Source organism: Stomoxys calcitrans, chromosome 1 (genome assembly GCF_963082655.1).
Source record: "Stomoxys calcitrans chromosome 1, idStoCalc2.1, whole genome shotgun sequence".
NCBI lineage: Eukaryota > Metazoa > Arthropoda > Insecta > Diptera > Muscidae > Stomoxys > Stomoxys calcitrans.
This window is the reverse complement of record NC_081552.1, coordinates 214,036,776-214,061,671: the sequence shown is the minus strand read 5'-3', so window position 1 is coordinate 214,061,671 and position 24,896 is coordinate 214,036,776. Positions and strand designations below refer to the sequence as shown.

The 24,896-nt window shown below is 38.4% G+C and overlaps 1 protein-coding gene across 10 annotated transcripts in view; it reads left to right on the top strand.

Moving 5' to 3' along the window:
* The window catches only part of LOC106084815 (uncharacterized), a 169,549-nt gene extending 147,609 nt beyond the window's left edge, over positions 1–21,940 (top strand). For all 10 annotated transcript variants that reach the window (XM_059363868.1, XM_059363864.1, XM_059363860.1 and 7 more), the window contains 3 exons: positions 6,762–6,980; positions 16,350–16,948; positions 21,357–21,940. In XM_059363868.1, coding sequence (XP_059219851.1) covers positions 6,918–6,980; positions 16,350–16,853 — 567 coding nt within the window. In that variant the 5' untranslated portion in view covers positions 6,762–6,917 and the 3' untranslated portion in view covers positions 16,854–16,948; positions 21,357–21,940. The remainder of the gene's footprint in view (positions 1–6,761; positions 6,981–16,349; positions 16,949–21,356) is intronic.
* Positions 21,941–24,896: the final 2,956 nt, after the last annotated feature.

Sequence of the window (24,896 nt, the reverse complement as noted above, 5' to 3'; positions counted from 1 at the left end):
TGTAAATAGCCACATCGGCCTCTAGCATTTCTTATCCGATTTGGCTGAAATTTTGTATGAGTTGTTTTGTTATGATTTTCAACAACTGTGTTAGGTTTGTTTCAAATCGGTTTCAGAATTGATATAGTTGCGATATAAAACCATCTCGGATCTTGACTTCTTGAGCCTCTAGAGAATGAAAGCTGTATCTATAACCTGACGTAGCTCCCATATAAACCGATCTCCTGACTTGACTTCTTCAGCCCTTACAAGCCGCAATTTTTCTCCGATTTGGCTGAAATTTTGCACGCGGTATTCTGTTAGGTTAGGTTAGGTTTAAGTAGCAGTCTGCCATCAGACTCACTTAGATTTTTTCGTCCATTGTGATACCACAGGAACAGAAGAAGGAAGATGCCTTCTAGTTCCTAACGTTGAACCACCCAGATCGCTTTTAAAGCCCAATAACTTGCGAATGTTCACATTCGCTAAATCAGACAGGTTCGCAAAGAAATGAGAACCTAAAGTGGAACTCCTTCTGACTGCTAGTGCGGGCCACATATACAGAAAGTATTCTATAGTCTCTTCTTCTTCGATATCCTCACAGCTTCTGCAATAGTCGTTGCTGGCAACTTTCAGTCTGTCAGCATGTTTTCCGTTTAGATAGTGACCTGTCATGACGGACACAATGACTGAGACGTCTGTTCTAGCCAGTGACTAGATCTTAAGAGTTTACCCCAAAGCCCACCTGGTAGTTTAGTTTGGAACTATCCGTAAAGAAGTCTATTTAACCTCTGTTATCAGAGATATCGTAGTTCCAATCGGTTCTATCAGGAATATAGATTCAGTACTTTTTATCAAAAAGAGGCTAGGGAAGGTTGTAATCCAAACTGCCTGGAACGTCGGATATTGTATCAAGAATAACACATTGTCCATATCCGCCACGTGACCAATACGAAACCTTCGTTAACCACACGGCAGTGGTCCCTGCAATTTGGGTAGCCACAATGTCCCGAGGCATAAGATGTTGCATTAAATTTAGTGCATCAGATGGTATCGTCCTCAGTGCGGCTGTGATGCACAAACAAGTCATCCTTTGAATCCAGTTAAGTATTGTGCAGTAGGTGGACTTTTGAAGCGCTCTCCACCAGATCACAACACCATATAGCATTATAGGTCTGACAACTGCAGTGCATGACACGCGGTCTTAACCCCCAACTTTTGTCAATGCCTCTCTTGCAGGTGTATAAGGCAAGAGTTGCCTTTCTGTGTTCTGTTACGACTTCCAACAACTGTGCTAAGCTTAGTCCAAATCGGTCTATGACCTGATATAGCTCCCATATAAACCGATCTCTTCATTTGACATCTTTAGTCCCTGGAAGCCGCAATTGATGTCCGATTTGGCTACGATTTTGCGCGTAGTGTTCGGTTATGACTGCCAACAATTGTGCCAAGTACGGTCGAAATCGGTTTATAACCTGATATAGCTCCCATATAAATCGATCTCCCGATTTGACTTCTTGAGCCCTTACAAGCCACAATTTTGATCGATTTGGCTGAAATTTTGCATGCGGTGTTCTGTTATAAATTTCAACAACTGTGATTAGGATGGTCCAAATCGATCTGTAACCTGATATAGCTCCCATATAAATCGATCTCCCGATTTGACTTCTTCAGTCCCTGGGAGCCGCAATTTTGGTCCGATTTGGCTAAAATTTTGCACATAGTTATGACCCATATAGCCATGATTGACAAATATTCCTTTTTGGGGAGAGGTTTTGGGGGATAGGACTGCCCCCTATATCTTGCCTATTGATGCCTATTTGACACAATATATATCATCGCTTTCATACTCTGTTTCCGTATTGTTCCGATCGGCTCGTTTTTATACCCACCACCGAAGGATGGGGGTATATTCATTTTGTCATTCCATTTGCAACACATCGAAATATCAATTTCCGACCCTAAGACGATCTAGACATGTCCCTCCGTCTGTCCGTCTGTCTGTTGAAATCACGCTACAGTCTTGAAAAATAGAGATATTGGGCTGAAATTTTGCACAGATTCTTTTTTTATCCATAAGCAGTCTAAGTTCGAAGATGGGCAATATCGGACTATATCTTGATATAGCCCCCATATAGATCGATCCGTCGATTTAGGGTCTTAGACCCATAAAAGCCACATTTATAATCCGATTTTGATAAAATTTGTAACAGTGAGTTGTGTTAGGCTCTTCAACATCCTTCGTCAATTTGGCTCAGATCGGTTCAGATTTCGATATAGCTGCTATATAGACCGATCCTCCGATTTAGGGTCTTAGGCCCATAAAAGTCACATTTATTATCCGATTTTGCTGAAATTTGAGACAGTGAGTTGTGTTAGGCCCTTCGACATCCTTCGTCAATTTGGCTCAGATCGGTTCAGATTTGAATATAGCTGTCATATAGACCGACCTCCGATTTAGGGTCTTAGGCCCATAAAAGCCACATTTATTATCCAATTTTGCTGAAATTTGGGACAGTGAATTGTGTTTGGCCCTTTGACATTCTTCGTTAATTTGGTCCAGATCGGTCCAGATTTGGATTTAGCTGCCATAGAGATCGATCTGTCGATTTGGGGTTTTAGGCCCATAACAGCCGCATTTATTATCCGATTTTGCTGAAATTTGCGACATTGAATTGTATTAAGCCCTTTGATATTTTTCATCAATTTGGTGCAGATCGGTCTTGTTTTGTATATAGCTGCCATATAGACCGATCTCTCGATTTCAAGTTTTGGGCCCATAAAAGGCGCATTTATCATCCGATTTCGCCGAAATTTGGCACAGTGAGTTAATTAAGCCCCTCGACACAATTCTGCAATATGGCACAGATCAGTTAAGATTTGGGTATAAGTGCCATATAGACGGATCTCTCTAATTAAGGTTTTGGACCCATAAAAGGTGCATTTATTGTCCGATGTCGCAGAAATTTAGGACAGTGAGTTAGGTTAATTCCTTCGACTTCCTTCTGCATTATGGCCCAGATCAGTAAATATTTGAATATAGCTGCCATATAGACCGATCTCTCGATATAAGGTTTTGGGTCCATAAAAGGCGCATTTATTGTCCGATTTCGCCGAAATTTGGGACAGTGAGTTGAGTGAGGGCCTTCAACATTTTTCTGAAACTTGGCCCAAATCGGTTCAGATTTGGATATAGCTGCTATATAGATCGATATCTCGATTTAAAGTATTGGCCCCATAAAAGGCGCATTTATAATCCGATTTCACTGAAATTTGAGACAGTCACTTATGTTAGGCTTTTTGAAATCCATGTCGTATGTAGCTCAGATCGGTTTATTTTTAGATAAAGCTACTTAAAAACCCAATATTTTGTTATACACAATTGAACAATGACTTGTACTTATAAGTATTTGGTCCAAATCGGAACATATTTTGATATAACTGCTATGGGACAAAAGGTATACAATTTTCACCGGATTTTGATGAAAAGTGGTTTACGTATATTCCCGAGGTGGTGGGTATCCAAAGTTCGGCCCGGCCGAACTTAACTCCTTTTTACTTGTTTACTTTTGAGTGTGATTTTGGGGTTTGGGGTCCGCCCCCTTCCAACATCAAAAAATTAATTATCCTTCCAGACCACTTATGTGTCTTTCATTTGAGTCCCATATATACCTAATTGAGGTGGTGGGGGCGGCCCCCTAGGTGCTTGGATCCAAGTTTTAATAACAATATTGAAACTTTCACTTGAGTTCCAGGTTGGGGCAGGGTGGGATATCCCATACCTATCATTTAAGGCCCAGGGTGGGGCGACCCGCTCATATCCCATATTGCCCTGATCGCCTACATTTCCGTTTGGGGTGGACTTTGGGGTGGGGAGACTCCGTGGAACTTGACCCCATATTTTTATATACAATAAGTTTCATATTCTACTTCCAATTACCATTCATTTGATACCATTTTGCCCCAATCGGTAAGCATGTTATTTTTGGTCTGTTTTGGTGGTGGGGCGGGCTCCCCGACACGTGAGATCAAATTGTTATATCAAGTTCGTACTCTACTCTAAAATACCTTACATTTAATAATCATATTGTCCAAATCGGTAAACATGTCCGTTTGGGTGGGTTTTGGGGTAGCGCTTCCCCCACTGTTATTCGACCCCAAAGTTTTATACCAAATTTGTGTTATTGTGTTACCATAGGGTGGCATACAAAATTTCACTTAAAACGATGCACCTTTGTCCGAGATCTGTCGTTTTGGCAAATTGTGGTTAGGGGGAGGGTCCGTCCCCTCGTGGATACCAGAAAATGAAGTACCTATTTTTACCTTGGGGATGAACTCTACAATCTAAGAAAGTTTGACGAAATCAGGTCATCCGTTTTAGAGTTTATTCGGATCAAACCAACAAAGCGCGAAATCAAACACCACTCATGGAGTCTTCCCTTAAGCCTTCCCTTTTTATACCCACCACCAAAGGATGGGGATTAACTAATCTAGTCATTCCATTAGTAACACCTCGAAGTTTTGATCTGCGACCCCATAAAGAATATATATTCTGGATCGTCCCGACGTCTCTACCTTGTCCGTCTGTCGAAATCACGATAGCGGTCGAACGATTTAACTTCTTGAGCCTTTAGAAGCCTCAATTTAAATCCAATTTGGCTGCAATTCGGTAAAAGGACTTAAATTTAGACCTTCAACATCCGTGCCAAGTATGATCCCAATAGGCCTATAAACAGATATAGCCCCAATATAAACCGATCCCCGGATTAAACTCTTTGAGACCTTAGAAGCCTCCATTTTCATCCGATTTGGCTGAAATTCGGAACAAAGACTTTTGTTATTACTTCCAACACCCATGCCAAGTTTGATCCGAATAAGTCTATAAACAGATATAGCCTCCATATAAACCCATCCCCGGATTTGACTTCTTGAGCCTTTAGAAGCCTCAATTTTCATCTGATTTGGCTGAAATTTGGCACAAGGACTTAAATTTAGACTTTCAATATCTGTGCCAAGAATAATTCGAATCGGTCTGAACTTAGCACGGTTTTATTTGTTATATCCATCACCGAAAGATGGTAGATATTAATTTAGTTATTCCGTTTGCAACACATCGAAATACCAATTTCCGACCCTATAAACTAAACATATTCTTGATCATCGTAAAAATCTAAGACGACCTAGCCATGTCCGTCCGTCTGTCTGTTGAAATCACGCTACAGTCTTAAAAAATAGAGAAAAACAGATTCCTTTCTTTGTCCATAGGCACGTTATGTTCGAAGATGGGTTATATCGGACTATATCTTGATATAGCCCCAAATATAGACCGATCCGCCGATTTATGGTCTTAGGCCCATAAAAGCCACATTTATTATCCGATTTTGCTGAAATTTGAGACGGTGAGTTTTGTTAGGCTATTCGGCGTCCTCTTCTATTTGGCCCTGGTCGGTTCAGATTTGGATATATCTGACATTTACACCGATCTCTACATTTAAGGTTTTGGGCCCATAAAAGGCGCAGTTATTGTCCGGTGTCGCCGAAATTTGGGACAGTGAGTTATGTTAGGCCCTTCGACATATTTCTGCATTTTGGCCCAGATCGGTCAGATTTGGATATATAGACCGATCTCTCGATTTAAGGTTTTGGGCCCATAAGATGCGCATTTATTGTCCGATTTAGCCAAATTTGGGACAGTGAGTTGTGTTATGCCCTTCGAGATCGCTCATCAATTTGGCTCAGATCGGTTCAGATTTGGATATGCCTGCCATATGGACCAATCTCTCCATTTAAGGTCTTTGGCCCACAAAAGGCGCATTTATGGTCCGATTTCGCCGAAATTTGGTGAGTTGTGTTAGGCCCTTCGACATCCTTTTTCAATTTGGCTTGGATCGGTTCAGATTTGGATATTTGGATATTTGGGCCCCTAAAAGGCGCATTCATTATCCGATTTTGCTGAAATTCGGGACAGTGAGTTATGTTAGGCCACTCGACATCCGTTTTCATATAGACCGATCTTTCGATTTTAAGTTTTGGTCCCATAAAAGGCGCAATTATAATTCAATTTCCCTGAAATTTGACACAGTGACTTATGTTAGGCATTTCGACGTCCGTGTTGTATTAAGTCCAGATCGGTCTATATTTAGATATAGTTACCAAAAAGACTAATACATATTTTGTTCTACAAAATTGAGCAATGACTTGTACTTGTACTTAGAGCACTCAATGTCCGTGTCGAATTTTGTCCAAATCGGACCATATTTCGATATAGCTGCTATGGGGGCGACGAAAGATGGTTTACATATACACCCGAGGTGGTGGGTAGCAAATGTTCGGCACGGCCGAACTTAACGCCCTTTTACTTGGAAAGCTGGTGAAATTTGGCAATTTAGAAAATCGAATTTTCACTTCACATAATGGTTGTAACTTTTGGTTGGTTTTGTTTTTATTGTTTAATAGGCCTACATCAAGTGCGTAGTTTGAATATTTAAAAGTAATGAATTAAAATAATTAAACATAATTCTATATATAGAAGAAAATCCAAATATGTTTTACAAACAAATCTAAAGCTAAGTATTAATTGAAACTGTGCTCTATGCTATAGTTAAGGTGACATGTGTGACACATAATTCCACGGTATAGTTATTAAACCATGCCTGAATGCCAACTAGACCATGGTCAAAATGCTGCTGGACAAACAAACACTTCTCTCATAAAAAAATAAATAAAAAAAAACAAAGAACTTTGAACAGTTATTAAAATGTAAATTGCTTTTATCATTTCAGCCATAAATATTTTTCCACAACAAAATCAAACTCTACTCCAATGTGTGGCATACAAAGTTGAAACTGGAGTGAAAAAAGTAATCGTGAACGATCCAGCAAACTAGTAACTAACCAACAGACAACAACCAGCAATCAAAAAACTAAACAACAGGGAAAATGGCCACAAATGCAGATTTAGATACCCAGGTGGCCATAGAAGATCTGCCATTAACATTTAAGGTACGTACCCACCACTCATAATTTCATTCTGTTCTGACATTCACTTAAACATCAACCAACCTCAATGTACATCAAGTCTGTTCCTAATATTGTCATAACCATCGTCCAAGCTGACTAATGTGAAAATAATTTAGTTCTTGGGATAGGTGATTGGTGGTGGATGGTTATGGTTGGTTACGCTCCTCCCAAAATCATATGCGACATAGAATTTTGTGTTATAACAATTTTAACAAAAACACTGATTACAATTGCACCGCTACTTTTTTGATTAAATTTTTTTCTAACATCCGCCTTGTAGCGGATTTACACAATAGCTATATTTTAATAACGGAACCCTTGACCAGTTGGAAATCTACATGTTAAAGAATTCAGAAATCGATTTATAGTAGTGAAGTTTGAGCTGCGTGCTTTATAAACTAGCATGAGGCTTAAAGTTATTTAACCAATGCGTATAACATTCACAACCGATCATTGGCTTACCAAGGGCCACGTCATATCTAACATAGGTGTATCAAATGGCCAAAAAGTGGATGTAAGTCCACGTCTTTTATCAATAGTGGATATTGATCTAAGCTGTACAAAATATTCTAGATATTTGTCGAGGAGGAAATTGACTTTGTGAAATATGTTATTGTTATTGTTCCAGAACTGACCAAAACTTTCTGAAGCCAATATTTGTAGGGTATAAGTACCATTACTGTGGTACAGCGTATAATAACTTAGTGAATTTGTTTGTAACAACCAGAAGGAAGAGAGATAGACCCATTAATAAGTATCCCGCTCAACATAGAATCACTTTCTGATTCGATTTAGCAATGTCCCTCTGTCTGTCTGTCCGTCTGCCCATGTTAATTTGTGTACAAACTACAGGTCGCAGTTTTCGTCTGATCGTCTTAAAATTTGGTACAGGCATTTCTTTCGGTCTAGAGACGAAGCCTATTGAAATCGGTTCAAATTTGAATATAGCTCCCATATATATGTTCGTCCGATTAGTAGTAGTAGTAGTACAATCTTTATTTATTTATTACATTTCTCATTATATAATTTAACAGTGATTATAAAAATTAATTGAGTGAGTGTAAGAAGAAAATCAAAAAATAATAAAGATTAATCGGCTATGACTTGTGTCGTCAGCCGGATATTTATGAGTTATCCATTTTAAAATTTGTAGTATAATGAACTTATTCAGTTAAAAAAGGTCTAGGCAAACTCCGTTGTTATCAATTTACGGTAGTGTAGAGCCGCTTTTATATATCCGATAAGATTTTTCCAGTCTTGGGTGTCTGTTCCATCTAATATTCGTATGATGGCGTCCTCATTTAATGCAGATCTACCGAAAAAACCATTCCTTAAATGTCGATATATTGGGCAAATACCTAAAAAGTGATGAAGCGTTTCTCTTTCTTGTAGGTTACATATCGTACACTGGTCGTTGGCATTTGTATGTGTGGCAAAGTGGTTAGCGTTCAAAAATATTAGGTCACATCTGGCCTTAAATATCCATGCAATTTCTTCACTGGTATAGTTTCCACTGAGGTACATATGACTTCTCGTGTAGTCCAAATATTTATATAGTCTAGTGCTACTTTGCTGTGCTCTTTGAATAGCAATACTTTTGTTGCGTAAACTCATTTCTTCAATTAAATTTGCTGCCATTGCATTCCAGGAAATCAGACTAAAGTTTTCATCAATGTGGGGTATGTTATACTGGCTTAAAAGATTGTTTAAGTGATGTGCCCAAAATAGTTTTTTTTGTATTATTTTTTGGGTTAACTGGTAAGGCAGCCTTTCCCTTTTGTATTGAAATTTTGTTCTAGTGATATAATGCAAATGCATCTGCATCATATAAATGTGGCCTTCTTCGACTCCAGTCTCTAAAGTTATTGCGTAGTTGGGTGTAGAATCAGGCAACTTTAGTACCTTTTTTAAAAAGAACCGCTGCAACTTATCAGCTTCATCGAAACAGCCAAATCCCCATACTTGTGCACCATAAGATTGGATTGATCTGCATACTGCCATGTAGAGATTCCATTTTTGATTCATGGATATATTGTTCTTGCTTAGGAAGTTTTTCCAGGTCATATTTAAGGCAAGTTTTGCTTGCGTTGTTCTGGCCGCGACATGTTGGTTGAATTTCATTTGAGGTGTCAGTATGAATCCTAAGTAATTGTACTCTGACACTACTTCAATTTGTTCATTATTCAGTGTCCATCTTTCTTGCGCCGATAATCTACCACCGTTTCTAAAGACCATTATTTTCGATTTGGCTAAGTTTACGATAAGGTTCCATTTCACACAGTAATCTTCTAGATTGTATATCATTCTTTGGAGAACGTCCTTGTCTTCAGCCAAAATGACTATATCGTCAGCATAAAGAAGTACTCGTATATTGATGTCATCCACCATTATGCCTCCTCCCAGAGAATCATGTATGTCATTGACATATAAGGTGAAAAGTAATGGCGACAGCAGGCAGCCTTGTTTTACTCCTGAATTCGTGTTAAAATATTCGGACAATTCATTCCCAGTCCACACTGCTGTTTCTGTCCTCTGATAGGCACTTTCAATTATTTTAGTTAATTTATATGATAAACCCAGTTCGTATAATTTGTAAAGCATTAGGTTTCGTGATATGTTATCAAAGGCAGCTTTGAAATCTACGAAAAATGCATATGTTTTTTTCTTCTCTGACAATTTAATGTTTATTATCGCCGATAGGTTGTAAATATTATCCGTGGTCGAATAATTTTTTCGAAATCCGGCCTGATATTCTACAATTATACTTCTTTCTTCTGCCCAAGCATATAATCTTTCATTTAAGATACCCATAAAAATTTTGGCTATCGCATTCATAAAAGATATCCCTCTATAATTTGCGGGATCATTTAAACTTCCTTTTTTATGTATAGGGAAAATTATCGTTTTTATGAATACTTCATCTATGGTTCCGTTGCTGTACATTCTGCTGTATGTCCTAGCCAATTCTGTCAGAAACTCTTCCGATGCGTTGGCAAAAAACTCATAAGGGGTCCTGTCTTCACCAGGTGCTTTGTTCATTTTAACTTTGGACAACATGTTTTTAATATCATCCACAGAAATATCCTTATCGAGCTTTTCGTCAGCGATTAACAGTGGAGCATATGGTATGAATCTTGATCTCTGCTCTAAGTTAAGCAGTTTTTTAAAATATTGTTCAAATTCACGTGCAGAGACACTGGAGCCAATGTTAAAATCCTGACCATTTAATTCTCTAGCTATGCTCCACCACTCTTTAGCATTAGATACTTCATTAATTCTTAGGCTGATGCTGTTGTAGTAATTTTGTTTGCTACTCTCGCATATCTCCTTAAACTTTTTCTTTGACTCCAGATATGTTTTCTTGTGCTCTTCAGAATTGGTTTTCCTGAATTTCGCTAGAGATTTAAATGACTTTTTCCTTGCCCAATAACAATTGCTATTAAACCACTTATTTAATGGGTTAAATATCGGCTTATTGCCCCTTTGCTGGGCAGAAATAATAATTGTATTTGTCAAATCCTTGAGAGTACATATCGTATGGTCTTCCAGGGCTTTTCTCAAATGGCAATTGAGGTTTCTTTGATAGTTACTCAAATCTGACTGCCTCCACAACAATTTGGGTAGGAGGCTTAGTTTTTTAACATCAGTTTCTACTACATCCAGCTTAAGGTCAAGGACTATGGGAAAATGATCCGACCATATACAATCTTCAACAGAAAAACTTGTGACATATTTTAGCATACTATACGATACAGCACAGATATCATTTACTGACTCGCCGGCTGAACTCAAAAATGTAAATTTGCCTTCTTCATCTCCTTTCGTATGTCCGTTTAGAACAACAATGCTATGGTTGTTACAATGGTCCAGGAAAACTCTGCCTTTGTGGTTTACTTCCTTGTCCATAGATTTTCTGATTTCTGTGGCAGTTAAGAACGTGTCTTGGTGCATCGAGATATCTTGTTGCAGCTCTCCAATTCTTATATTCATATCTCCTATTAATATAGGGTTTTCACCTGCCATCTCATTCATAAATTGCTTTACCAACGAAAAATCCTGCTCCCAGTTCGCGCTTCTCAAATATAGTGGGAGTAGTCCGATTCGTCCGATTAGTAGTAATGCAATAAAATCGTTATTTGTTAACTGATTCTCTTGAAATTTGGCAGGAAGAATTTTCTCTTGAATTCAGATTTATATATAGCTCCCATATATGTATATCGCCCGATTTTCACTCCAAGAGCCACTGCAAGCTTATTTATTGACCAATCTTGCCAAAACTTTGTAAAACGCTTCCCTTGACAACTACCACAATATTTGAGAAGTTTGTTCGAAATCGGTTCAGATTTAGATATAGCTCCCATATATAGATTTTGGGTAATTTGCAATAATGTCGTCATTTGTTAACCGTAGTTATTACATTATTACAGTTTGAACATATTTGCTCAAAATGTGATACGGATTGTTTAAAACCCCATCTGTAAACATCGGCCGAGTTCCATCAAAATTGGTTCAGAATTGAATATAGATCCCATATTGTACTTAAGGGGTAGGTGTGGGGTATTATACAGTCGGCACCGCCCGACTTTTGCCTTCCTTACTGGTTTTTAATTTACTGAACTGATTTAAAATATTTCTTTATAAGAGAAAATGCTTTGCAAGATCTAAAACACGTAAGAATATTCCAACGTCAGGCAAAACCGACCTTACAACACATTGAGTATTGACTGTAGCTGCCATAAAATACCTGCCTATAAAAGGCACATTTTCTAACCAATTTCGTGAAAATATGGCACATTGAATTGTGAGTTGGCCGCTCAATATATTGCAAATTTTGTCCATGAATATTCCACTAAAGAACAGGAGCCAACTTCTCATATATCAATGAGTGCATTCCGATTCAAGTTTAAGCTCAATGATAAGGGGCCTCCTTTTAATAGCCGAGTCCGAACGGCGTGCCGTAGTGCGACACCTCTTTGGAGAGAAGTTTAACATGGCATAGTACCTCACATATGTTGCCAGCATTAGGAGGGGAAAGCCACCGCTGAAAATTTGTTTCTATTGGTCTCGCCTGTATCGAACCCAGGCGTTCAGCATCAATGCTAACTTCTGCGCTACGGTGGCCTCCTTAGCCGCTTGGCATTTGTATCAAATGTAGTTCAAATTGAGCTATATTTGGATATAGCTGTCATATAGACAGATCTCCCGATTTCAGTTCCTGGGTCCATTAAATGCGCATTTATTATCTGAAGTTTGGCACATTGAACTGTATAAGGCTCTTCACCATCCCTATTCAATATAGCTTTGATTGGGCTATATTCGGATATAGCTAGCAGCAGGGACGTCAGCAAGAATATTTTTTTTTTGCGGGGGGGATGTGTTTATAAGAACTACAAAACAATTAAAAGTACGTATACGCGCTAGCAGTCGAAATTAGAAATTTTCGGGGGGCTCGGGCCCGATAGCCCCCACCCCCTGGGTACGTCCCTGGCTAGAATACACATATAACGATTTCTCGGTTTTATGTCTTGGACCCATTAAAGGAGCCTTTATTATCTTCCACTCCCTGGTAACGTCCCTGGCTGAAATATACATAAGCGATTTAATGTCTTGAACCCATAAAAGGCGCCTTTAGTATCCGTTGAAAATTCGTCCAACGAGTTTGGTTAGACCTCGACGTTCGTACCGAGTAGGGTCAAGATCGGCTTGAATTTGAACATAGTTGCCATGTAGACCAATCTCTCGATTTATGTCCTTAAACCATTAAAAGCGCATTTATTAACCGATTTCGCTGAAATTTGGAAGAGTTTGCTGGGTTTAGATCGGGCTATATTTGGATATAACTACCATATATACCGATCACCTGATTTGAAGTCTTGGGTCCATAAACGGTGCATTTATTACCCCATTTCGATGAAATTTGGTTCAATGAGTTGCGTTAAGGGTGCTAACGTTCGTACCTAGTATAGCTGTCATATACATCAGTCTTATATAGTAATATAATGAATTGGGTTAGAACCCTCGACGTCCCTTGCAAGTTTGGTCCATACCGTACCAAATTTCGTTATGGCTGTTAAGTTTCATAAATGGTGATTTTTCGCCGTACTTGGTGGTAGGTTTCCATAGTTCGTCCAGGCCGAGATTAATATGTCTTTATACCCTACACCACCACTGTGCTACAGGGTATTATAACTTTGTGCATTTGTTTGCAACGCTTAAATAGAGAAGAATCACTTTCTGATTCGATTCCGCCTGTGTGTCTGTCCATGTGTTCTTGTAATCAAGGTCCAAGGACAAACGCTATTAATTTTGAAAAAAAACGGTCCAGATTTAGATATTGCTCCCATGTATATCTTTCATCCGATATGGCCTGTTAAGGTTGTAGAAGCCACGATTTTGATCTCTACCAAATCTTTCATCCGATGTGGCCTTTAAGTCTTTAGTATCCACAATTTTGGTACGATCCTATATATCTCCGATACATTTTCATCCAAGGTTCTATTTAGTTTTTCAATTGGTATGCAAAATTAAATTCGGACTAGACTTTAAGATAGGTATCATGTATTGAATGTAGTATATATATAGACTCGGTGGTATAGGTGATCATATAGTAGGCTCCGCCCGAATTTTGCCTGTTCTTAATAACTATTTGTTAAATTTCAAATGATGAATTTCGACCAAATTCCGTACATATTTTGGGAAATTTAAAGAAGGTCGTTTGACAAATACGCTTGCAAAAGACATAATTTTATTCTACATACCAAACTTCTGTCAAACTAGCAAAAATTAAAGCTTCTAGGAACCGAACAACGATGATCGAGAGACCGGTTTACATGGGAGCTCTATCAGGTTATAAACACATTTGGACAGCATTTGGCACAATGCATGCAAAATTTCAGCCAAATCGAACAAAAATTACGGCTTGTAAGGACTGAAGAAGTCAAATCGGGTGATCGGTTTATATGGGAGCTTTACCAGGTTATAGACCGATTTAGACCGTGCTTGACATAGTTGTTGGAAGCCATAGCAGAACTCTAAGTTCAAAATATCAGCCAAATCGGATGAAAATTGAGGCTTCCAGGGGCACCAGAAGTCAAATCGGGAGATGGGTTTATATGGGAGCTATATCACGTTACGGACAGATTCGGACTGTAATATGCTCAGTTATCGGAAGTCATAACAGAACACTACATGCAAAATTTCAGCCACATCGGACAAAAATTGCGGCTTGTAGTGGCTGAGGGAGTCAAATCGGGAGATCGGATTATATGGGAGCTATATCTGGTTATAGACGGATTTCAACCGTACTTGGCACTTGGTTGTTGGAAGCCATAGCAGAACACTATGTCAAAAAATTCAGCCAAATCGGATGAAAATTGAGGCTTCCAGGGGCTTAAGAAGTCAAATCGTGAGATTGGTTTATATGGGAGCTATATCTAAATCTGAACCGATATGGCCCAGTTGCAATCCCGAAAGGACCTACATCGATTAAAAGTATCTGTGCAAAATTTCAAACGGTTAGCTTTACGCATTCGCCATCCTGATTTTGACAGACGGACGGACATGGCTAGATGGACTCAGAACGTCGAGACGATCAAAATTTCGAACAATAAATCCATTTGCAACGGCACCATATAGGAAAGTTTCCAAAAAAAAAAAAAAAAAAAAAAAATCAGACAAATGCATGAAATCTTTATTTAAATCGATAGTACGGTCCATAGAATTTAATGTTTGAGGATTTTTTCATGCATTCGCTTAGGCCATACCGCTTAGTCCATACTCTTTCCAACATTTCGGCAAGTATCTCACAAATAAATGCTTCAACGTTGTCTTCCAATGCGCCAATTAAAGAAGGCTTGGCTGTATAGTCTTAAGCTATAACATAGCACCACAAAAATAATTTAAAAGCGTTAAATCGCACGATCTAGGCGGCCAATTGACCGGTACAAAACGTGAAATAAAATAATCACCGAACTCGCCTCTCAATAAGCCCATTGTAACGCGTGCTGTGTGGCATATGGCACCATCTTGTTGAAACCACATGTCATGCAAGTCCAGCTCTTGCATTTTGGGAAAAAAAAGTTGGATATCATCTCACGCTAGCGCTCACCATTCTTAGTTACGTTACGATTCGCATCAACTTTAAAGAAGTACGATCCAATGATGCCACCATCCCATAAAACGCACCAATCTGTGACTTTTCCTGAATGTATTGGTAGCTCTTGCAATGCTTCTGGCTGACCTTCACTCCAAAATCGACAATTCTGCTTATTAACGTAACCATTGAGCAAAAAAAGAGCTTCGTCGTAAAATGGAAGAAACGGGCCATAAACTTTCTTAACAGAGCACCCATTTTGATATTTAAATTCAATAATTTGCAAGCGTTGTTCGTTCGTAAGACGATTCATGGTTAAATTATAGACCAAACTGAAGATGTCTTGTCCGTGCGGCAGAGGTTAGTATGTCCGTCTATGACGCTGAACGCCTGGGTTCGAATACTGGCGAGAACATCAAGAACAATTTTAAGCGGTGGTTATCCCCACCTAATGCTGGCGACATTTGGTAGGTACTGCACCACTTTGGTATGGCAGCCATGTAAAAACTTCTCCACAAAGAGGTGTTTCACTGCGGCACGCCGTTCGAACTCGGCTTTAAAAAGGTGGCCCTATATGAGAAGTTTGTCCCTCTTCCTTAATAAAATGTTCTGGGGCAAACATGCATTTTTTTGAAGATGTTTGACAGTGAAAAAAAAACGTGAAATGGTGTGAGCTGTTTAGTCCAGTGTTCCCAATAAGATAAGGGCTAAAAATCACACTTTATCAAGCCTCTCATTGCTGTCCATTTACACTTTTAAGCTCATTGGTATTTAAAATCGGATTTCAGCACTACAAAAATGCATGAGGGGAAACTTCTCACTAAGTTAAAGAGGTTATGCTAAAATTAGAGGTTAATTTAATACCAATTAAGAAAATGTCAATTTTTTATTTATTTCTGTGATTGCATGTAAACAATAGGAGTGCAAAAATTATTAGCTATTAACCTTGTAAACAAATTAAGCTTGCTCTATTCATTAATAGTAAAACACAAATATATGTGCATATTACTATTAAAGAAAATTCCTTTACATTTAAAATAGTGTCTGAAAATTTAACATAAGGCTCATATAGCTCTCATAAAACTCAATTTCATTCACTTAGTATATGTCATATGAAACCACAGTAGTGAATAAATGGTGATTGGTATACATTGTGCATTTCATCACGGGTAACATTTGTTTGGCTTCTTGCACCCATACACTGCATTCAAGTCAGTCTCTTTCCTTAACCCGAAAAAATTTTGGATATCTTCAAACAGGTCAAATATATTGGTTCAGAAATTGCACGTGGCCTATGGGGTATTAAATACACCCGTCGACCCGTTGATCTCATGGTTGGCATTGCCAAAAACCTCCCGCCCAATAAAACACTGCCTCACTGCGAACTGAAGGTATCAACCGATGGTGTCAACATTGAAATCACATCGCCCAAAACTAGCCCGAATAGTTGGAGTTATGCCATCGACACAATATCATATGGAGTTCAAGATCTAGTCTATACTCGCGTATTTGCCATGATCGTTGTGAAAGACGACACCAGTGTTCATCCGTATGAGGTTCATGCCTTTGTGTGCGACAGTCGTGCTATGGCACGAAGATTAACCTATGCCCTAGCAGCTGCTTTTCAGGACTATTCGAGGCGTGTTAAGGATAGCGGTAGTGAGGATACGGATAAAATTACACCTGCCCGGCAAAAATTTGCCATAGATTTACGTTCACCCGAGGAATTGGCAGAGGGTATTGAAGATGAAACGGAGGCATAAAGGCATTTTGTTCTTAGTTTGGCCAAGTGATTATGTGTTGTATTTGATGTTGTCATTTTTAGATGTAAAATGGAAATTGCAGTAAAAGAAAAAAGGTAAAGTTTTTAAGCTGCTTATTAATTATATATATATTTTTTTTTTGAATCACTAAATTGAATTGTATGAAAAATATCTTAAATTACCATTAATTTTAAATTATTATGGGTAAAAACATATCGAAACAAAAAAAAAAAAAAGGTTACCAAAGTATGATTGTAAGGTTTTATTTTTATGTTCCTAGCCTACAACCATAGGTGATAGACTTTGTCACGGCAAAAAAGAACATGCTAATGGGCACCACCAGATTTTAACTTCTTGACATTCATTTATTCAGAACAAGTGGCTTTCACCTGCAATTGGGGTTAAAAATGCAACATACAAAGCCACTTTGCTATCAACAGTAACGTGACATTCAAAAGTTAGGTGTTAGGAGGCAGATAAACCTTACATCCCGTGGAAAATGGAGAGCAATAAAAATACTTCAGTTCATCCGATACGGCCTATTAGGCTGTAGAAGCCACAATATTGTTCCGATCTATACAAATATTTGGACGAAATATTCTTTTTAACATCCAAACACGTGTGCTGAATTTCATAGAAATCGGTCAAGATTTCGGTATAGCTCCAACATATATCTTTCATCCAATATGGCCTATTAAGGCTGTAGAAGCCACAATTTTGTTCCGATATATACAACATTTTGCATGAGATGTTTCTTTTGACGTCCAAATACGTGGCAAAATTTCATAAAAATCGGTTCAGATTTAGTTATAGCTCCAACATATATCTTTCATCCGACATTGCCTTTTAAGACAATAGAAACCACAATTTTGGCTTGATCTTTATAAGTTTTAGTGTGAGGTGTTTTATTTGACGTTTTAGTTGGTGTGCTAAATTTTATCAAAATCCGTCCATATTTATATATATATAGAGCTGTCATATATATGTTTAATATGGTTTGGCCTTTAAGGCTCTATTAGCTACAATTTAGGTCCTATCGTAAGAAAAACTTACAAGGTCCTATTCAATATATGAATAGGTATGTAAAATTTAAATCTGACTGTATGAATTAAGATTAGTACGCAGACCCGGTGGTGTAGCGTATTATCATTTTAAGGCGAGAAGGTCTACAGGCCGTTGGTCGATGCCAAAGAGTTTGGATGTACCGAAGGATGAGTATCTTGAAAGTCCTCAACCTGCCTCTAACCACTTTTATGGGAAATTGGACAACGTGATCCTGCTATTAACCGCTTATCATTCTCTCGCTAGTAGCTACGATGCTTGAGTCACTACTAAAGGGTGATTTTTTTGAGGTTAGGATTTTCATGCATTAGTATTTGACAGATCACGTGGGATTTCAGACATGGTGTCAAAGAGAAAGATGCTCAGTATGCTTTGACATTTCATCATGAATAGACTTACTAACGAGCAACGCTTGCAAATCATTGAATTTTATTACCAAAATCAGTGTTCGGTTCGAAATGTGTTCATTCACCGTTCAGCGATGAGGCTCATTTCTGGTTGAATGGCTACGTAAATAAGCAAAATTGCCGCATTTGGAGTGAAGAGCAACCAGAAGCCGTTCAAGAACTGCCCATGCATCCCGAAAAATGCACTGTTTGGTGTGGTTTGTACGCTGGTGGAATCATTGGACCGTATTTTTTCAAAGATGCTGTTGGACGCAACGTTACGGTGAATGAACACATTTCGAACCGAACACTGATTTTGGTAATAAAATTCAATGATTTGCAAGCGTTGCTCGTTAGTAAGTCTATTCATGATGAAATGTCAAAGCATACTGAGCATCTTTCTCTTTGACACCATGTCTGAAATCCCACGTGATCTGTCAAATACTAATGCATGAAAATCCTAACCTCAAAAAAATCACCCTTTACTTCTTTCAACATGGATATCGTAAATTACAAAATACGACGACTGCTTTGCACGTCGCCTCCACTTTTCGGTTAAAATTTTTTAGTACTCTAAACAGCCGTGCTGAATTTTTGGTACTGACCGCCATGGATATATTTACTATCCTCTTTTATTATAACTCTACTATATCCTTATTAATGTCCTAATATAGGACGATCTTAATCATAATTGGTTCAGCTGCCGAGAAGCTTTATGGAAGTAACAGTTCCAAATATCGAAGAAATAAGGTAATAAATGCGGCTTTTATAGGCTAAATGCCCCAAATGAGCAGACCGATCTGGACTATAACGGGTTGTTTCAAATTTCACCCAAAGCGAATAATAAATGCAGCGTTTGTGTACTTAAACCATAAATTAATTTATTGATTTATATGGCAGTTGTATCTAAATATGGTCCGATCTGGGCAATATTAGGGTTGGATGTCGGGCGTCTCAAAGCAATTTACCGTTTTAAATTTCATTGAAATTGGGTAATAAATGCCTCTTTTATGGTCTTTAGACCCCAAATCTGAAGATCGATCTATATGACAGTTTTATCTAAATATAGCCCGATCTAGACCATACTCAGGACAGATGTCCGGAATCTCGATACAACTTTCTGTTCCAAATTTCAGAGAAGTCGTATAATAAATGCGCCTGTTATCGGCCTATGATCCAAAGTTGGCTGATCGGTGTAAATGGCAATTATTGTATATCCAAATATATTCCGATCTAGACCATATTTGGTTAGGTATCGACGGGCATAATAAAACTCACTATTCTGAATTTCAGTGAAATTGGACAATATTGTTTATGACCCCTTTAGGTATTTGTATTCTTGATCGTCTCGACGATCTAACCATGTCCGTCCGTCTGTCGCAATCACGATAGCGGTCGAACGCGTAAAGCCAGCAGCTTAAAATATTGCACATATACTTAATATTGATGTAGGTCGTAGGGGATTGCAAACGGGCCATATCTGTTAAGATTTGGATATAGCTCCAATATATATATTGGATATAGCTCCAATATGACTTCTTGAGCCCCTAGAAACCGCAATTTTTGTCCGATTTGGCTGACATTTTGCGTGTAGTGTTCTGTAGCGACAAAGTGGGCCTAGGGGTTTACATTGAGATCTCGGGGACTGAGATCTGTTTTAGACTGCCATAATACGGTCCTGCAGGATCAAGATCCGGGGGATCATGGAATGCGTGAGGTGGTGTGGTGTTAATGCGAGGACGTCGTGTGTGAACATCTTTACGAACAGTAAAATGGCCATAAAGCTAAAACAACCAAAACGGTGAAGTCATGAACAGGCTTGCAGTGTAAGAAGGAGATTAACGCCTTCTCTGAGGATGGCACAATTCGCATCATTTGGGTGCCGTGTCATGACGGAGCAAGGGGAAATGAAAGGGCAAACGATTTTGTAGTCAAGTATAGTCTTTAGTTTCATAACAGGACACATAGGACTACGAGCTCACTTAAGCAAAATCAGTGGCGCATGTGGGGAAGATGATGAGTCGTTGGAGCATTTCCTATGTCATTTCCCGGATTCCGGATTTATAAGACACCGGTAATTAGGTGGGGACACAATATCAGGCATGAACCAACATAGGGGATTGGTATGGAAAACTGTTAATGATTTTGTAAGTAGCACAAAATTCCTAACTTAGAATTTCTTTTTCGAGCTTACTTTTTTTGTAGTTAGAGCGCCCAACAAGCCAATAATCGGCTTAGGTATATGTTCATAGTGGCTTGGGGTGGATTAATATCCCCACCCTCTTTCAACCTAGCTACGACTTCCAACAATCGTGCCAAGTACGGTCCAAATCGGTCAATAAGCTGATATAACTCCCATATAAACCCATCTTCCGATTTAGGATCTTGAACCTCTAGAAGTCGCAATTGCTGCCCGATTGAGCTGAAATCTTGCACGTAATGTTCTTTTATGACCTCCAATAATCGTGCCAAGCATGAAGGTCTAAAGCTATTTAAAATGTAAAGAATTTAAAATTTTTTAGCAGAATCCATGGCGGTGAGTTCGCAAGATTCGGCACGACTGAACTTAGCACGTTGCTACTTGTTTTGAAAATATCGCCAACATGGATTGTAGTAAAATATGCAGCTCTAATCCATATTGAAAAAAGATCCGTCATGAAATCATTTTTGCTTTGTTTTATTGAGGACCACCTTTATCAGGAGACAAACTTCCTTCTCTTGCAACGAAACAATTAAACTTTGTCTAAGCAGTAGCTCTAGGTTGAAGATGGATAATTACCGGACAAAGAATTTAATGATCTGGAGCAAGAGATTAAGCAATGCAAAAGAGAGAGTCTCTTTATCAAGCCGGTGCAAAGTTTAACATTTGTGAATAGTCCCATTTTTAACTTCATGGGCAATTTACATTCATTTAATTGGTTTGATAAGAATTTATTCCTATGTGTTTATTAGTTTAAGATATTTTTCATGCAATTCCATCAACAAATAAATGTTTAACTTATAAACTTTTTGAATAGTGTATTTTTCAATTGTTAATTTGTTTTTTTTTTTTCAGTGTAATAGAGCAAATAAACAACAAAACCCATTAATTGCTTAATGAATTTCTCCATTTTTTGTTTTAAGTCCTGTGGTCCTATATCTTGCCTGATCCCATAGAATCTAGTATTCCGCTGCGCTGTAGTATACTGTTGTTTTATTAACTTAATGTATTTAAGTAATGTGATTTAAAGTGTTTTTGTTTCTTCTTTGCTACTATTCTGCTCGGTATTATAAAGTAATTTTTATAGTAATTTATTTTTTATTATGTTGCTACACATATATTTGTCTTAAGTTTTAAATTTAATGTAATATACAGTGAACTTAATTACTATCCCTCCACCATTATTATTAATAATTTACATTTTGTCTGTGTTAAGTGGATTTGAGCGATAAGTAATGTAGTATGTGTTATCTATGTCTATTTTACATGGATTATATCTTATGATGGCATTCCAAATGACCTTTTGTATAAGTTTTGTGCTTTATCGATCTATGTGATCCGCATACAGCTAAAAATCCAAAGTTCTAAAAAATGAAATAAATATGTATTGTACTTCAATGTTGTAATAAATGATTTATATTCTCGCAGGTGTTTTAATACTAACAGTTAAGAAATTCTAGCAAACCAGAGGTATATTGACCAAACTAGGGGTATATTGAAAAAAAATTTACCATAAGAAAGAATATCTGTTGGTCTCTCCTTTAGGAGAATACACTACAAATAGACCGATGTCCAGACTTGAAGTCTTGAGGTAATGAATTGATAATTTTTCATCCGATGTCGATGAAATTTGGCACAGTGCGTTCTGGTAGACCCCAACCTATTTCTGTGAAGTGTGGTTCAGATCTGGCTATATTGGCATATAGCTGTCCTATAGACCGACCACCCGATCTCCTGATATTGGATATTGAGACCATAAAAGATCCATTTATTACCTGTATTCGATGAAATTTGGCATAGTATGTTCTGGTATACCTCCACCCATTCCTACTAAATGTGGTACAGATCGAACCATATATGGATGTATATGCCATATAGACCGATCTCCCGATATGGAGTATTGAGCCCATAAAAAAGAGCATTTTTCATCCGATTTTGATGACATTTCAAACAGTGCGTATTGGTAGCCGTCTAAACATTTTTGTTGATTATCGTCCAGATTGGGTCATATAGGGAATGTGGACCAGATTTGGGGTATTAGGTACTGAGTACATAAAAGTCGAATTTCTCATCTGATTGCTACGAAATTTGCAGCAGTAAGACCCCCACACATTACTAATGTGTTGCAGATATGACCATATTTGAATATAGCCCCAGGTTCAGCCGTTAAAGGCTAATAGCAATCAAACTAATGATATATTTTATCCATTAATCAATTATTAACAACTATATCTTCACCCCCGGTTCAGCAGTTGAAGGCAAATAGCTAACAAACTAGTGACGTATTTGATCCATTAATCAAACACCAACAACTATATCCACACAGGAAAGATTTTACAATTTCAATTGCAATTGTAAAATTGACATGGAAATTCTGAATTAAGTTTCATCCAAATCGGATGAAATATGCTCCTTTAATGGTCTCAATACTTTATATCGGGAGATCGGTCTATATGGCGGCTATATCCAAATATGGTCCGATCAACAAAAAGATTTAGAGGGGTAGCAAAACGCACTGTTTCAAATTTCATCCAAGTAGGATGAAAATACTCCTTTTATTGGACAAATACTCTATATCGGGAGTTCTGTCTATATGGCAGCTATATCTAAATATGGTCCGATCTGGATCTGGACTTGAATGGGTAGGGGTCTACCAGAATACACTGCGCCGAGTTTTATCGAATTGGGGTAGTAAATGGATCTTTTATGGCCTCAATACCCTATATCGGGAGATCCGGCGGTCGGTCTACAGGGCAGCTATATCCAAATATAGTACGATCTGAACCACAATCCACAGAAAGTAAGAGCGTGCTATGTTCGGTCGGGTCGAACCTTATATAACCCTCCACCATGGATAGCGTTTGTCGAGTTCTTTGCGCGGCATCTCCTTTTAGGCTAACAAGGATAAATCAATAAGAACTGTTATGGTATTGAAGCTATATGAAGTTATAGTCCGATTCGAGAATTGCGACCTCTGGAAGCTCAAGAAGTCAAGACCCAAAACCAGTTTATATGGCAGCTATATGAAAACATGGACCGATGGCCCATTTACAATCCCAACCGACCTACACTAATAAAAAGTATTTGTGCAAAATTTCAAGCGCCTAGCTTTACTCCTTCAAAAGTTGGCGTACGTTCGACAGACAGACGGACGGAGGGACAGAGGTACGGACATGGCTAGATCGACTTAAAATGTCATGACGATCAAGAATATATATACTTTATGGGGTCTTAGACGCATATTTCGAGGAGTTACAAACAGAATGACGAAATTAGTATACCCCCATCCAATGATGCAGGGTATAAAAAAAGTTATTTATTGGATAGGTTAGGTTAGGTTGAAGTGACAGTCTGCCATCAGACTCACTTAGAAGTTTTCGTCCGTTGTGATACGACTGGAACAGAAGAATGAAGATGCCTTCTAGTTCCTACCGTTGAACCATCCAGATCGGTTTAATCACCCTAACAACTTCCGAATATTCGCATACGTTCTTAAAAAATGAGAACCCAAAGTGTAACTCCTTCCGACTGCTTGTGTGGGACGCACACACAGAAGGTGTTCTATAGTCTCTTCTTCTTCGATGTCCTCACAGCTTCTGCAAAAGTCGTTACTGGCAACCTTCAGTCTGTCAGCATGTTTTTCGATTAGAAAGTGACCTGTCATGACGGACACAATGACTAAGACGTCTGTTCTAGCCAATGACATCAAAGCGGTAGACCTCTTTAAATCTAGATTAGATCACATTGTTTTGGAATGCTCACAGCCCCTCCTTTGTGACCATCTATCATTCGTTGTCCTTCGGAACTGGTCCTGAAAACTTAGCTAACTTAGCTTACATGTCGCTAGAGGCTACACAGATTTCAGTATCCCTGGAATGTGTAGGGTAGTTCCTAGTCTGGCATGCTCGTCCGCTTTAGGCTGGCATGCTCGTCCGCTTTTCCTGGGTTATCTCTGTGGCCCGGCACCCAGAACAGATGAATTTTGAACTGTTCAGCCGTCTCGTTGAGAGATCTGCGACAGTCGAGGGCGATTTTGTTTTCAGAAATACGTTCTCTAAGGATATAATGGCTGCCTGACTGCCATAAATACCCAAGCGTTGAGTATTTGCCCAGTAAAAACCCATCTCTAAACATGACCTAGCTAACGCAACCGTTGTATTTTGATGCGTTTAACTATGCTATCGTCGTTATACAGCTTGTGGTTCATACAACGCCTATATTCTCCATTAACGCAAATTAGTACATATATTTTACGACGGATTTTTCGTTTAAACACTCCAAGTACTACTGCATCTTCTTTCGCAAGTATCCGTGATTCCGGCTTGCCGACTTACTCTGACTTACTCAAAATTGTAGTTCCCAACTTTTTCTATTTTCTTTTCTTTATCTGATCGG